This window comes from Oryzias latipes, chromosome 16 (assembly GCF_053564925.1).
Source record: "Oryzias latipes strain Hd-rR chromosome 16, Olatipes_Hd-rR_3.1".
In the NCBI taxonomy this organism is placed as follows: Eukaryota; Metazoa; Chordata; class Actinopteri; order Beloniformes; family Adrianichthyidae; genus Oryzias; species Oryzias latipes.
Genome location: NC_136252.1, coordinates 26,043,392 through 26,058,554, shown reverse-complemented (window position 1 = coordinate 26,058,554; position 15,163 = coordinate 26,043,392). Strand labels below are relative to the sequence as shown.

General features: G+C 40.7%; 2 protein-coding genes across 5 annotated transcripts in view; both read left to right on the top strand.

The window, feature by feature from the left end:
• Window positions 1–1,484: 1,484 nt before the first annotated feature.
• med18 (mediator of RNA polymerase II transcription, subunit 18 homolog (yeast)) lies at window positions 1,485–3,810 on the top strand. The gene is made up of 3 exons (XM_004078269.5): window positions 1,485–1,887; window positions 2,365–2,444; window positions 3,164–3,810. Exons 2-3 carry the CDS (start codon window positions 2,372–2,374, stop codon window positions 3,718–3,720), a joined length of 630 nt encoding a protein of 209 aa, XP_004078317.1. The 5' UTR covers window positions 1,485–1,887; window positions 2,365–2,371; the 3' UTR covers window positions 3,721–3,810.
• Window positions 3,811–8,527: 4,717 nt separating this feature from the next.
• The window catches only part of LOC101169064 (forkhead box protein O6), a 30,756-nt gene continuing 24,120 nt past the window's right edge, over window positions 8,528–15,163 (top strand). For 2 of the 4 annotated variants that reach the window (XM_004078283.5, XM_078933619.1), the window contains exon 1: window positions 8,546–9,968. In XM_004078283.5, coding sequence (XP_004078331.2) covers window positions 9,480–9,968 — 489 coding nt within the window. In that variant the 5' untranslated portion in view covers window positions 8,546–9,479. Of the gene's footprint in view, window positions 9,969–15,163 lie in introns of all 4 variants that reach the window. The other 2 variants (XM_078933621.1, XM_078933618.1) reach the window with 2 other exon arrangements.

Genomic DNA, 15,163 nt, shown 5'->3' with positions numbered 1-15,163 from the left:
AGACTCATATTACAGGGGGGTCAAACTCAGTTGCAGAGGGGGCCTAAATCCAAAACACACTTCGTAATTGGAAATAAGATCAGAAACTCGTGCGTTTACTTTGTTCGTTATTTTTCTCCAAGCAGAAACTCTTTCTTTTGCTTTCTTTGGGGTGCAAATTCTGAGGTTTTTACTTTCAGAGTTTTAATGAGCCTGAGGTTTTAACAGCTCCATCACACCTTTTCTATGTTCACCCTCTAGCATTTCCTTTGCTTTGCACTTGCTGTGTTTTCAGAAGACGGACAAGTGTGAGTAATAATCCTTTACATTTTCCACAAATCATAAAGTGACTAATCATTTACTAATCATTTTCCACTAATCATTATTTCTTTATTTGCAGGTGGAAGAAGAACCCTCCATTGTTTATTCCTTAATTGCCTTTAGAACCCCTGCAAAGACCAATGGCCGTGAATTAGCCCACAATGAAACCATTTACAGTGAAATAAAATTCACAAAAAGCAGTTTGGATAGGTTGAGCAGGTAATTGTTGCGATATTTTAGCAGTTCTGAAGTTGCCTTAACATGGATTCTGTTTTGTGAGTTGAAGTAAACTTCACCCTACAAGGTCCAAAATGGAAACCCTTAGAAGGGTTTTTTCCATTGTGTCAGAAAATGAATAACTGCTTGCTAATTATCTTTATGAAATATAGCATTGCTTTGTGTCTGTACCTGATACTGTCAGCAAGTGCTTTGAAAACAGAAAACAAGTTCCTTTAAATTATTCTGAACCATTATTTTTTCTGACACAAATTTTGTTAAATATTTTTTCTTTAAAGGCTTCGGAATCCGTCAAAACACAGTTTTTATATCTTTATTATTTTATGTGTAAAATATGCATCTGATGGAATGTTTGTCATTTACTTTAAAAGGTTAAGCACAAATCTTAAAAAAGTTTGTGAACCTCAATCAGCCAAAAACTATAGCAGCATGTCTGAATTTTAAATGTTTTATTCAATGTTTTAAAAAGAAAATATTTAACAAAAACTAATTGTAAAAATATTGTAATTGTTGTGAAGACAGCATCTGAGTTTTAAAAAAAAGGCCCACAGAGCTAGGCTTTTATTTTTTTATGTGCCAGCAATTACTATTACAACATTTTCGGTATGAAATCTACATATATATTTTTATTATTTTTAAATATGTGCAAGGTTTTCAAATACATTTAGTTACTTATCTGCACTGATAATAGTTTCAATTTTTAGAGCACGTTTTGGTTTGTGAGTGTTTTTGTAAATCAAATGACTTGAAGTTGATTTTTAAAAAAATGTTATTTATGGATTGTATTTTTAAAGTAACCCCTGTTTGGGTTACTGTAATTGATCCTTTTTCTACATTGCTAAAATTTAAGTTCAATAAGTGTATTCAACGTGTACTTATTGTTTTATCATTTGCCTAAATACCTGTTTGCGCGGAAAAAGCTAACACAGAAAGTTGCTTCCATGAATGGTTATATTCCGGGGTTTCAGTAGGTGGCAGTAACGAGCTTTAAACTGGATTGAAAGCGCCTTTTAAAAACAAAAGCCAAGGAAGAACTTGGGCGCCTTTGTTTTCTGATTAGCATCAAATTTTGGTTGTTTTTAGAACGGGTTACAATATATATTTCATTAACACTTTTTTTATTTTTTAAGTTAAGTACGAATGCCTTAAATTACTTTGTTGATGACAGTAACAGCTCAAATCGTGAGTTGGTAATTCCATGTAGGCTAACTGTTAACTGGTACTAGCAGCCGTGTGGATATTAGCTAACCGGTGAAACAGGGGGCCCACCGTGGAAACCAACCACAAACAGCAAAAATATCTTAACTTTAGTCAGTTCTAACGCTGCGCCGAACTCTTTATTCTGCTCAGGTAAACCATCTTACTCTGTAGTGAGAAACGTCTACTGCTTTTGCTAGTTAGCATAAGCCTGCTATTGGTAGTTGTATTTGTTCGCTAATTTAGCTAACAACTGTTTTCTGTTTACTCATTCATTCATTGGTAATGTCACTCACATGTATCATCAAACAACTGCAAATGAAATAGAGTAGTCCAACAACACTTTGCAAAAAGTAGCCTATTTAGTTTACTACATGTATAATTGGCTAGTGGGACGATATACTTGAAGTAAACTTTTAAACACAATCTAGTATTGCTAAATTCAAAACATAAAATGTTCCAATTTAGTCTGAAGAAGTTTTCAGTCAGTTAATACTTCTTTCACAATATACACATGGTCTATCGTACACTTGTACTTATTCTCACGTGTCCTCAATGAAATAAACTTCAAGTGTAGTACTTTTTGCTAAGTGAATGACAATGCCATCATTCACTATTACTTTAAATCAGGAAGAAGATGGAAGCTCCTCCTGTCACAGTTATGCCCGTCACCGGCGGTGCCATCAACATGATGGAATATCTGTTACAAGGTGAGACGATTCAGATATAGAAGGTTCAACCAGAGATATAGAGGCTTGATATATTTACAGATAAAACGGTGTATTTTTCCAGAATACATATATTAGAAGCCAGTATGAAGTTCACTGGCTAAATTATTTGAAAAATAATGTTTACATCTTCATTCTGTTGCTAAAACCAACTTCTATCCATTAATATTAGTCTTTAAAAAAAAACTATTAAGTTGAGCTAATTATTTTTCCATCATGAGTGTTGGTGTAGCATTAAAGAGCAAACCACACTGTCAAGAGTGTGGAAAGAGTGCTCAGTTACTTTCTGTCTTGAAAATAATATATATTTCTAAGGTTTTCCTGTCCTGTTTGTGCTGCACTTTACTGGACACATTTGTATTTAGTAAACTGAAGTATTTAAGATTATATAGATGCATAAAGATTTATGGAAAAATAATCCTCAAGTCAGGAAAGCTTTTTTTAAATTTTTTTATTCATGAAACCTGTTATTCATGTTTTCATCACATCTGAAGTGTTTATTGAAACTGTGTTTGTAAAAAAAAGAGATCTAAAACGAACACTAATTTTAACATTGAACATTTTTTAATTTCATGATGGAGGATTATATGTTTAATATTCATTTTTAAAAAGTTGTATCACAGCAGGAAATAATTATAGTGGGAGTAAAGAACTTACTATATGAGTCTTTAAAGGATATTCTATTTTCTCGTTTTTTTCAGGCAGTGTTTTGGATCAGGCTCTGGAAAGCCTCCTGCATCGCCTGCGTGGTCTCTGTGACAACATGGAACCAGAGACTTTCACCGACCACGAGCTGGTTTACCTTTTGAAAGGCCAGCAAGGCAACCCCTTCATTCTGCGTGCCAGACGCTCCCTCTCCCACCCTACTTCTCCATGGCACCTGCGGTATCTAGGCCAGCCAGAAGTGGGAGACAAGAGCCGCCATGCTCTGGTTCGCAACTGTGTCGATGTAGCTGCCTCTCAAAGCCTTCCGGAGTTCCTCAATGAGATGGGCTTTCGCATGGACCATGAGTTTGTGGCCAGTGGTCACATATTTCGCAAAGGAGCAATGAAAGTTGTGGTTAGCAAGGTTTCACGCATCCTAGTACCAGGGAACACGGAAAATACAGAGCGAATGTCGCTGTCGTATTTAGTGGAACTGAGCATTTTGGCTCCGGCCGGACAGGACACCGTGTCAGAAGACATGCGCAGCTTTGCCGAGCAGCTCAAACCTCTGATTCATCTGGAGAAGATTGACCCAAGCAAGCAGAGACATTAAGCATTAATGGAAAAAAATGTTTTTGTTATTGTTTTCCTTTCCATTTAAATGCTTTTTAATGTGATGAAATACAGATTTACTTTGCTTAAACTGTTACAGTTGTGGTTAATCTGACCTGTCAGAGTATTTTTTTAATTTATTTTTTACTTTTTGTGCCTACTATAAAGAAAATATTATAGTAACAAATAGCTGGAAAATACTTAAATATATTTTAAGTTGACAAACATTTTGCAATGCCTCAGATGGCTTATGTTATTGCTTTAAAAATTTTTTTTTAAATCTTCAATTTCATTTTTTTATATAATAAATGTCCACCAGGGGTCTCTCTTTCCACAAGGATGGTCTTAATTGGAGCAAAGTGAACGCTACCTCTCATCATCTACAGGAGCTCTGGTTGCCATGGAAATAATTAGCTGTGCGATCTGCACATCGTTTACCCCACTCTAATTAGCTTTCTCAATTGCTTAATGATACATAGACCTGTGAAAGCCTTTCTTTCTTCCTTTCCACAAAAGCATTGATTTTCCCTCTCTTCCCCTTTCATTTCTACTGTTAACCCATTAGTATCCTTTCTTTTTTTCATGGGAACTTGAGCTGGGACTATTACAAGTGAAAGCACTATGGTTGCCTTAGGTCCTTCATTGCTCATGTTGAAATTGGAAAAAGGGGGTTGTATATTAGTGTGTCAACATGGCCAAGCTACTGCAGAGGCGGAAGTAACTAATGCACATCCTGTCAGTTATGATAATAATGTTGGCAAAAAGACAAGATTGTTTCTAATAATACCCTTGCAGGAAGATGCATTTGCTGGAGTTGAGATGTAGAGTGACCATGTGCATGTCTGAGCGGACAGCTCCGGGGCTGATGCCTGTCTCTGCATGTTGACCTACCTGCATTTCAAGGCTGATGAGGACAAGCTCACTGAGGTGGAAAGGTGAGGTGGCATTGCTTCCACATGCGTTTAGAGCACACTGAAAGAAAGCCGCACTTTTGAACCTCCAGTACCCTAATCCCCCTTTTTAAAAAAAAAAAAAAAAAAAACTTTAACTTATAGTGACCATTTTAGTCTGAGCATCATTTAGTTGAATATCTGACAAAGATGGCAGACAAAAGTTAGCGTCAGAGTAAATTATCTATTGATGTTCCAACAACCACAAACAGACTACTGGCTCCAAGGACTGGAGCATAGTTTTTCAGCTCTGAGTGAATTATATATTAAAGAGGGAGATGCCTCCTTGCCTAAGGCTTGATATGTCCAGCATGGATACACTACAGTCTACTGGCTTTCTTCCACTTAAACTTGTGTTTAGCACAGTGCTCTTTTGTGAGTCCCTCTACACCTCCACGTTGCCTAGAGAGCAGAAGCATAGCTAGGATAATCAGCATCTTGGCATCAGGCCTACATGGTTTTGTGGATGTTGCCAGCCACATAAGTAAAGGATTTAACTCTTTGCAGAAGACCATATGCAAGTTGGTCCACCAAAAATATATTTTTGTCATACCAGCTCTTTATTTTCATCTTAGTTTCCCATCATTTGTTGTTCTTTTAGCTGATCAGATTTGATATTTCGCTCTTGAAAAGTGAGAATAAATTTCAAGAAAACCACCTTTATGTATTGAATACGTTGACAGCATTTGTTTGCATCATTATGTTGCAGAGTAGATGGCATTACTGTACATGCATGTTTTTATTGTTTTGTCGTACAGAATTTGTACAGAAATATTAGAGCCACCATGTGTTTTGACATCTTTTTTTCTACAGTTAATCCTGCTTCCGTTGTGGGAATGAGAGACGTTGCACATTGGTTTCCCTCTCTGGGCCATTTGGTTGCTCTGCATTTTTAGCTGTTGCTTTAATTAATTGGCTAAGGCAGATAGCGTTAATCATATTGTGTTAGACCTTCGAATGGGAATGGAAGTCATTACCTGCACATGCCTATATTTCCCATTTTACAAAACAGTCTTAATTAAAACTCTTGGCACCCATCTTCTCCTTGCTTCTGAACATAATGTTCATAGTTGCAGATGCCAAGATGCCGTAGAAAGTTGGCAGTTGCTCCAGGGAGGAAGTCTTTAAGTCAGATTTCTTTGGGCCAATGCCACAGAGGGGCTGAAATCAAGCTTCACCTCCAGAGTCCATTGTTGCGAAAGCGAAGAATTGAGCCTTCTTCCTGTGTAATTGGGAACCCTTGGTCTTGTTAGACAGCGTGGGTTGTGCGCTGGGAGGGGAGGAGCTTTTGCAGGCAGACATCCTTTCCCAAGGGTGTCCTTGTGGTTTCTCAGGATACTTTAGAAGACAATGGCTCACAGAGACACATTTGAAAGAATATTAAGTTTGTGACCAAAGGAATCAGGATGGGCCTTACAAAAAAAAAGCCCCTGTTCTTTGAACAAGATTCCAACACAATTTGACACCCTCCAACTTGACGAAATGCAAAGCTGTGACTTGTTCATGTGGTGATCTGCCTCCCTTGTGGCTCACAGAGATGATCATTGCTATGCACAACATGCTGTTCCAGGGTCAGCCACTCAGAGCTTGAAGCCAGCTACGCTGCCTGTGGAATGTCTGGTATGGGGGACAACGTCAGAGTCAGCCCAGAGGGGACCGAGCGCCTCACCCTTCCTCCCCTCTGTCTGGTTCCTCTCCAATCCCAGCAGTTTTGTTTCTCTTGACATTCAGTCCTGCTGTGAGACTCTGGGTCTGCCTGTTTGCCTGCTTGATAGTCATTTGGTTTTCTTTCACTTCCTGTGTAATCAAGGCGCATTGTGTAATCTGAAGTGTCACCAAAATTATGGCTTTCATAAGTGTTGCTTGTGAGGCATCTCAAGCAAAACCTTGTGTAAAAGTCTAGAAGCTGGAAAAGGCGTATCTGCCTCCGGGCTTGTTTTGATTTTTAATCTAGGGTGGCTGTGATTGAAATATAGCAAATGATTTCCCCGTAATCATGTCTATAATGAACAATATTATTTAGTTGTATTTAAATAAGTAAACTAATAGCTAGTTTGCATTTTAATCTTGTGATTTGGGTGGGACACAGCATGAAATTCTTCTGTGACACACAGGATGACGCATCCTCCCTAAAACTGTATGGTTTTGGAGGAGTTTCTCAACATGGTTCATGTCGGAGTTTGCAGCGTGGTGGTCTTATGCAATTTGAAAGCTTTCAGGCATGCACACTTGTATGCGTGGAAAGGGTGCTGTTCTCTGCCCGTTTACCTCCTTGCATTCTCAGGAAGTGCCTTTTGCGCTTGCTTGAGGGTGGTGAGGAGCAACTCATTATTCAGCTGTTGAATATTATGATGGGAACTCACAAGTCAAACCGAGAAAATTGTTGGAATACTTTAAGTCCCACTTCAATGATCTATTTTAGATCTATTTTAAAAGTGTTACCAGTGGTCTTTTAATGAGGATTGTGCTGTTTTCAGCCAAAAAAAAAAGAAAAAAAAGAAGTCATTTTGTAGGACATAGTTTCTGCTCAGGGACATTTGTTCATTAGAAATTCATCTCTGAGTGCAGGCTGGACTGTTGGCACGGAGTAAACCTACCCTCATTTCCAATCATACTTTTGTTTACATGCTCTTCCACTAGCTTACAGCCCATACCAGCCCCAACTTAATATCAGTGATGCAACAAAAATGGCAAGCAACATTGGAGCTATCCATCCGTACAGGTTTGAGCCAGATGCCAACTCAGACGAGGAAACCAAGATGTACATGGATCGATTTGTCTGGATGCACCAGAATGGAGTGGAGCAGCTTGTGGCTTTCTGATTGCAGTTTTTTTTTTTCATAAATGGCATTTTTCGTTCTGCTCCTGATTCACAATGATTTGAATACAGAAATACTCAGAAATGCTATTTTAAGCTTAATTTTTTTACATGTCCTCCATAATTACAAAAATTCCACAAGAACTTGTTATAAAAACAACACAATGTTCAGGGGAATGTTTTGCAGATTTCAGACCAACTTAAGAAAATCTTTTAAAAATATAAAATATTTAATTGTTGAAAATATTAGATAAGGGTGAGTGTACACATTTTACATTAAAAGGTCCAAAAAAGGCTCGCACTGGAAATACACAAGCAATTGGGCAAAATCCAATGTGACATTCTGCCCGCCCACCTGTCAGATTTTCGTAAAAGGTCGGAATCTCCCCCTCTTTCCTGAACAGACCCATGCAGCAGCAGATTTACGCACAAGCGTTTGACCACAAACTCAAACCCATGAATGCACAAGGAGTCTACCGGCTGCAACAAACACGATTTCAGATGATATGCTAGTCTTTTTTTCACCCACCCCCCACCTCCCTTTCTCTCTCACTACTTTGTGGAAGAGCAGGGATGATTACGCGTCCTCTATCCTCCGAAAAGCCCCACTTCAACCCACTCCTCTCAGATTAAAATCTTGGTTTACCTAATCTCCGTTGATCTAATCTGATCTAAATCTGTCTAATCGGTACAGTAAATTACACTCACTAAGGTATTACCCGCAAATAATAAGAGGAGGTGAAACTGTCTGGGTGCCGGAACTTCTCCCTGGAGGGCAGTTTGCACGCGCAGTACACGCGGGACAAATTGTTACGCGCCTTTTTTGCGTTTGGAGATGGTGCGGGATCTTATTTATTTATTTATTAGCGTCATATCACGTGAAGCTTGGCACACAAAGAACCTGCATGTGCTCCGCTTTGCATAATAAAAACACAAAAACACCGAGTTCTGATTAAGATTTGGGGGGTTTATATGACACCTTTGTTCGTATAGACGGCGCAAAAAAGAGGGGGAGAGGTAGAGAGACGCACGTATAAATAGGGAGAGAGAGGGGGAGAGGGAGGGAGACAGTCCGGGATTTCGTTGTAATCATGTTCGGAGAGTATTGATTTCGTGCGCGCGCTCCAATTGGCAGCATCTCTACTATACAGCGCCGGCGCGTCATCCTCGGCTCCCATCGAAAAGAGCGAGTTGTAGGCAAATGACAGCATGTGCGGCATCTGAGAGAGTGAGAAAGGCGAGGAGGTGACAGGAGGGACCAACAGGACGCGTGAGAACACGCACACTTAAAAAAAATCCTTCTGACAACTGGATACGACATTTGAACGCCGTTTTTTTTCTTTCTTTTTCTAATCATTTTTTCTATCCAGACAGGGAAATGATCGATTCGTCACAAGCGCACGCCTCTCCGTGATAATTGCAGACAGTTGGGTGCTGTTCAGGCTGAATGGACTTGAATGTGTCGCTGCCAGCCTAATCCAGGCAGACTGGAAGATTTAATAATTCACGGTAATCACGCATTATCGCCTCAGTGGATGCTCTTTGCACAGCTCTACAGATTTTCCTTTCTTCTTTGCTTCATTCTTCTTGTAGTCCTGTGGAGGATTTATCGACGGCTGCTTGGCTCCTTATCTGAAATATCATCTGTTGCTGCAAGTGGATAGAACCCCCCCCCCCCCTCCTATGACTGACTCAGACACGTTTGAGATTTAGTGCGTAAAGGTGATATGGACTGTTAATTAAACCGGATTTTATTTTTTATGAAATTCACCTGTAGTCAAAAATGGACAAGAATTTGTTATTACTTTTATTACTTCTATCTCTTCATGCAAGGCAGTGATTTTCTTGGATTCATGATGATTGTTTTACTCCCTTGAAACGGCACAGATTCTGACTTAAAAAGGCATATTTCAAGGATTTTTTTACGACAAGAGGAGACGAAGGCAGTTTCTCTTCTTGCCTTTCCTTTTGATTTATTCCATTTCCGACTAAATGTTGATGATGGAGGACGAAGAATTAGACGCTCATCAGGTTGACTCGGATTTTGAGCCGCAAAGCCGGCCTCGCTCCTGCACCTGGCCGCTGCCTTGCCTGGAGGATTTCCCCACTGGACACGAGGTGAGCGGAGGACTTCAGCTGGCCAACATCAAGGTGGAACCGGAAGACGTGCCGGCGTGCAGAGCCGGGCTCGTTGGCGGAACGCCCGGAGAACTGAAGCATCCAGCCGGCGCACCGGCACCCACAGGCGGGACGCACCCATGCCTGGCTGGCGCGGCGCTCGACGTGACCGGATCCTTGCGCAAAGCCAAATCCTCGCGGCGGAACGCGTGGGGGAACCAATCCTACGCGGATCTCATTACGCGCGCCATTGAGAGCACTCCAGAAAAAAGGCTGACGCTGTCACAGATATATGACTGGATGGTCCGTTATGTGCCCTATTTCAAGGATAAGGGTGACAGCAACAGTTCAGCTGGCTGGAAGGTAAGAAACTGAACCCTACAAGCCAGAGTGGGGAGCTCTGACGCCTTAATCCCTTTAATATCATATGGCTATTAACAAAGTCAAAATAATTCCTTCCCCACGTGTGCCCTTACATGTTACCAGGGGGTTCAGCTCAGCTGGGCATGAATGGCGTCTCCGTTCATTACAGCTGTCAATCCTGTTATGTCAATGATGACAGAAAGTGTACCCAAAACCCTTTTAGTTCTGCCCTTCTTCATCCAAGCAGCACAAAGCCCAACAAATAGTCCATGAATTCCCCTCAGTTCCTTGTGTTTAGTTATTTCCATCCCAATTCAGTGTTTCAGATTTATGGAGAGGGCACTACACATTTCTCATTATCTGTTTGAGGAGAATCAATGGGGTGACACTTGTGGGAGAGCAGGTCAGCTTTCCACAGTGTAAAGTATTCACTGCCCTGTTCACATATGACCACAAGTCCACTACTGCTGTCTGTCTGGCTGAAAGCCTAACCTCCTGGACATCAGCCCATGTTATCAGCCCTTGCTCCCAGCCTCATCTTGTTTCTATTCATTATAGCCATCTGAGGGCAGTGGGATCAGCAGGGCAACATTGCTTGTCCTGATGGTGTAACTTTACTAAGACTGGGTTTTAACCTTAACTGTCATTTATTTATTTATGCATCACAAAGAAGGTAAGATGTGTGATTTGAATGCAATAGTTTGGGCTCTAACTTCTGCACTGGATCTGCAGAGATTCTTTTCCAGCTTTACCTGTCTTCCAGCACAATGGCGTTCCTGTAAAACTGATATCTCGCTGTTTTAACAGCAAAGATCTGTGAAGCTCACGGTACAAACGGCTCACATTTCTTCCAGCATAATTAATCAAACCTAATCTGATGGGTTTCATTTAAGATAAAAAAAAATAGTTGTTTCTCTAGGTCTTTGTCTAAACCTGTTGCTGCAGTTGCGAAACATAAACTCTGTCACCTGTTGTCTCTTCTTTTAGCCTCGGAGTTAATCACATGGCACCTAAGCAACCTGTCCTATTAAACTGAGCTGACTGCTAAGGTGTGTCTCCAGGTACACATTGTTTCATTAGCTCTGCACTTGCACCAGCGACTCCCAACCACAAGACATCTTTACTTAAAGACCAAAAGTCCTAGTCGGCTATTTATGAAACTGAAAATTAGAGGGGTTTATGGGGCGTCTGAGGTCCCTGGCTATTTCAGGCCTCAGGCGAGACATGAGGCCCATTCTAAGTAATGACGGGGGATTAGGTAAGACTTTTAAAGCAGGCATCCTTAATGTCAGTAACAGCCCTGACCTGATTTTTGGTTCGAGACATTGCGGTAATGTAAACAAACAGAGTTGCATGTGTTCCATGTTCACAGGAAGCAACCAAACGTGGAAAATAGGCTCAGTCCACAGCAGACATACATGTGCTAGAAAAACCATCAGTGTTGCTGCACACCCTCGAACAAGTGAAACTCCTAAAAAATGAGAAAGCTCATTTTTTCACTGAATTCCATTTTTGATTCACAAGTTCAATTTATTTTCTGATTTGACATTATTTGGATAAATATTCTTCTATTAGTCACATTTTCTTTCTACACATGTTTGGTTATGAGTTTGTTTTATACTAAACTGGGTAATTAAATCAAACTAATAGGGACGTTTAATGAATGCAATTTGAAATTCTAACAAAACAAGAAAATCTAAAACTGTTTTTTGGCTTCACTATTCTTCAAAATGAAATGCAGTTATGGTTGTTAGATTTCTTTTCATACCCAACCTTAAAGAGAACTTGAACTCAGTGCTATAGCTTTAATTAAGAGTGTGCATTTCTGCTGTTTTCTTGGATGGCCTGACTGTTGGGATAGGAAATGATGGATTAAAGGGAAAGAAACCTTTCCAGACCATTTGTCTGGAGCAAAGATTAGTACAGAGGTTCTTGGAAATGAATATCTTCAAAAGCAGATTGTGCTTGCTTGACTCCCGTTGGAAAGGATGGGATGCCGGCTCGATGATGGATACTAGTCAGGCAGTGCAGCTAGACAGTAGCATTAAGCTCCTATAAATACCTAATGGCTTCTGACTTCTAGGAAGGCTGCAAGATTCTGAGGTCACAGGGCCTTAATCAGCTCATTACTGGAGAGAGGATACGTAGAAATGTGTTCTCATGAACCCTGCTACACTTTCCACAGGGATGCTTGTCCTTGTCACCCTGTAGATTAGTGGTAACTTCAACTGCATTAATTTCCTAACAATCTGTATCTAGGCTGACCCAATCTTAGAAATGTTTGAGCTGAAGTTAGAAACTGGCTGGAAATCCCTCTGTATGTAACAGAGTTGGATATTTTCAAGGCTAATTATATCTGGGGGCAAGTATCCCTGTTTGCATTTAGATGCATTCTGAATTTATGCGTAGGAGAAGCACATGTCAATTGCAACAAAGCATCAAGGTTGGTAGTGCACAGTGTGTCTTTGTGGGGGCTACTGCAGGGGGAGGGGCTGTCTACTTGTATAGGCGTCTGTGTTTGGGCCCTCTTATTGGTCTGACAGCATGTCACTGCAGTGAATGGTATATGTAGTCTCGCTCTTGACTTCATAATGCCTCTAATGGTGGGGTACCACTTGGTGGTGGAATTGCCCTGTGGGCGCCTAGAAGTTCATTAACTTCAAGGGGGTTAGATGATGCCATTGTTATACTGTGAGTTGCTTTATTGTATATCCCAGCACGAGTACTTATGGGATGCAGAAAATCCATTGCACAGAAACGCTCTCTAAGTATTAACCCTATTAAGATAGAAATGTATGATAAATACGTCTAGGATGTCAGCACATTATACAATGTGAGTGCAGCTGAACTAATAAGCAACTGACATAAAGCTGTTTCGGCTTAATTCATATGCATAGTTTACCCTCTGTGTCCTCACAGCACCAGACTTTTTTTTTTTTCATCTCGTGGGCCAGTCAAATGGTCGTAGATTGTGCAGCGGGGCGGCAAGTCTGCCAAACACTCACTCAGACGCTTTAATCCAAAGTGACTTGAGTGTTATATATAAAGAGACTTTAGGCAGGGGTTTCTTCAGGGCCAGTCGGGCAAAGGGTCACTGGGCTTCCTGTATTGACAGAAATCGGCTTGTCCAGAAATGCTCCAAACAAAAACAGCTGAAGGATGGGGAGTTTCGAGGGAAGACAGATTGTCTTTTAAAAGGGAAATCTTGGAAAATAGGAAAACAATCTTTGTGAAAAATTTGTATTTTTATTGTTAAAGACCCAATCACTCCGATGAAAATTATGTTTTTGGCGTTTTTAACATGTTCTTGTGGCATTTTACAAGTTGCTAATGGGAAATTTCCCTTAAACTCGGATTCCTGGGTATTTTTTTAATCAAATCGCTGTGTAACAGAAGCAGACGAAAAAAAGGCAGTTTGAAAAAGCTTGTAAATGTGACGTACAAGTTACCACGGCAAGTCACTACAGCTCCTCTCCATTCCAATGCATTCACTTGTAGACGACTGGTTTCATGTGCGTCTTTGTTTTCCTCATCCGAGCTGGCACCTGTCTCAAAACTGGATTGTTCTGATATTGTTCGCCATTTTTGTTGCACTGCTAATGTTAGGTTGGGTTGAGTGTCAGGAGATAGAGGCCGAGCGGGAGAGCAGGCATAACAGATGGGTGATGGGAAGGAGGTGGGCTTACTCTGCGCCAACAGTTCCGCCCATAACTTTCTAATGAACTCATGCCGCTCAGCAGAAACTATGTCCAGCATGATCATAATTAAAAGAGCACTGGGAATGCTTTTAAGATAGATAAAAAGATGATCCGAGTGGGACTTAAAAGTACGTCCATCTCATCAGGCAGTATTTGTAACAGGACTCGATCAAGTCTCTTCATCTAATTGATTTATTGGTAAAGAGATAGCCTGACTCCTGTAATCCTGTCATTATGTATGGGCTTTGGCAGCTGCTGCAAAGACACTTGATAAATCTGAGGAATGTTAATGGAAAAATGTAAGACAGCAGTTTGACAGAGACTTACTATAACGTGAAGAGGCTCCAAACTTTCAGAGTGTGGAGTTGTAAATTACACTTATGCCACTTGATGATGGTGGGGGACTCTGGGGAGACTAGAAACCACCCTAGACTACAGCTGATTCATACTTTATCCTCTGTCTTGGCTCAGGGGGGAGCAGATTAATTTGGGAGTATGACACACTCGCTTATGCTCAAATAAAATGAGAGAATACACTGTGTGCTGGACAGATTTATGGTGTAGGGTTACAAATTCCTCACATCTTCCCCTGGCTGCTTCACCTGGAGCCAGTTTGGGTTCGGGGAGCACATTTAGCTTGAACTGAGCGAGTAATGCCAGGAGCCTCGCTCTTACTGCCGTTCTCTGCGCAGCCTTCAGGCAGTCATGGCAGTTCATTTCTCACTAAAATGATTAATGTTCATGCAAATTGCCAAAGCATGGGCACACATTCAAATTTTGAGAGTCTGCAATCAGCAGACAGTGATGTGAAGAACAATTTAATTTCGCCTTTGATTTTTACTTTGGTTTCTTTTATCTGCCAGACACTTCTCAACCCAGACTGATCTCTTCTTTTATCCTTTTGCTTTCCTGTCATGCGCTGTCGTTCTGTTGGACATTCTATACATTCTTTCTGTCTATGTGGTTTTCAGTCCAGTGATGTGCTCAGTCTTTCTCAAGGGAGGTGTGGCGTCAGGATTTTGGGTTTACCAGTTATCCAGACAGCCTCAAGCAGCGCACCTCCTCTTATGGAAACTTACATTATCTGAAAGATCACAGGATAACGACCGAAGAGGCTCAACTTTGCTCAGAAAATATCCTTTCAACAGTAAGACTCAAGAGTTCCAAAGAGGATGAGCTCATTTGGTTTTAAAGTGAACTTCAGTTGCAGAAGTGGTTCTCACAAACTGACTCTGAATTTCCACATTTCTGCGTGGTGACATAATTACAACCTTTTTATGTTTGCCCGTACATGGTACATTATTTCGTACTATTCAGCTATTCAGGGTGATGGTCTCTACTTTAGTCTTTGACCAAGACAAATATTTTGCAGCAAATTTAGAAATAGGGCCTCCTCAAACCACCAAGGAGGGACATTGTTTTCTAGGTGGGGTGAACATATTTTGCCCAAAAAGCTCGCAGTGGTCATGTTTGCCCTCGGATTTGTTTTTGAAAGAA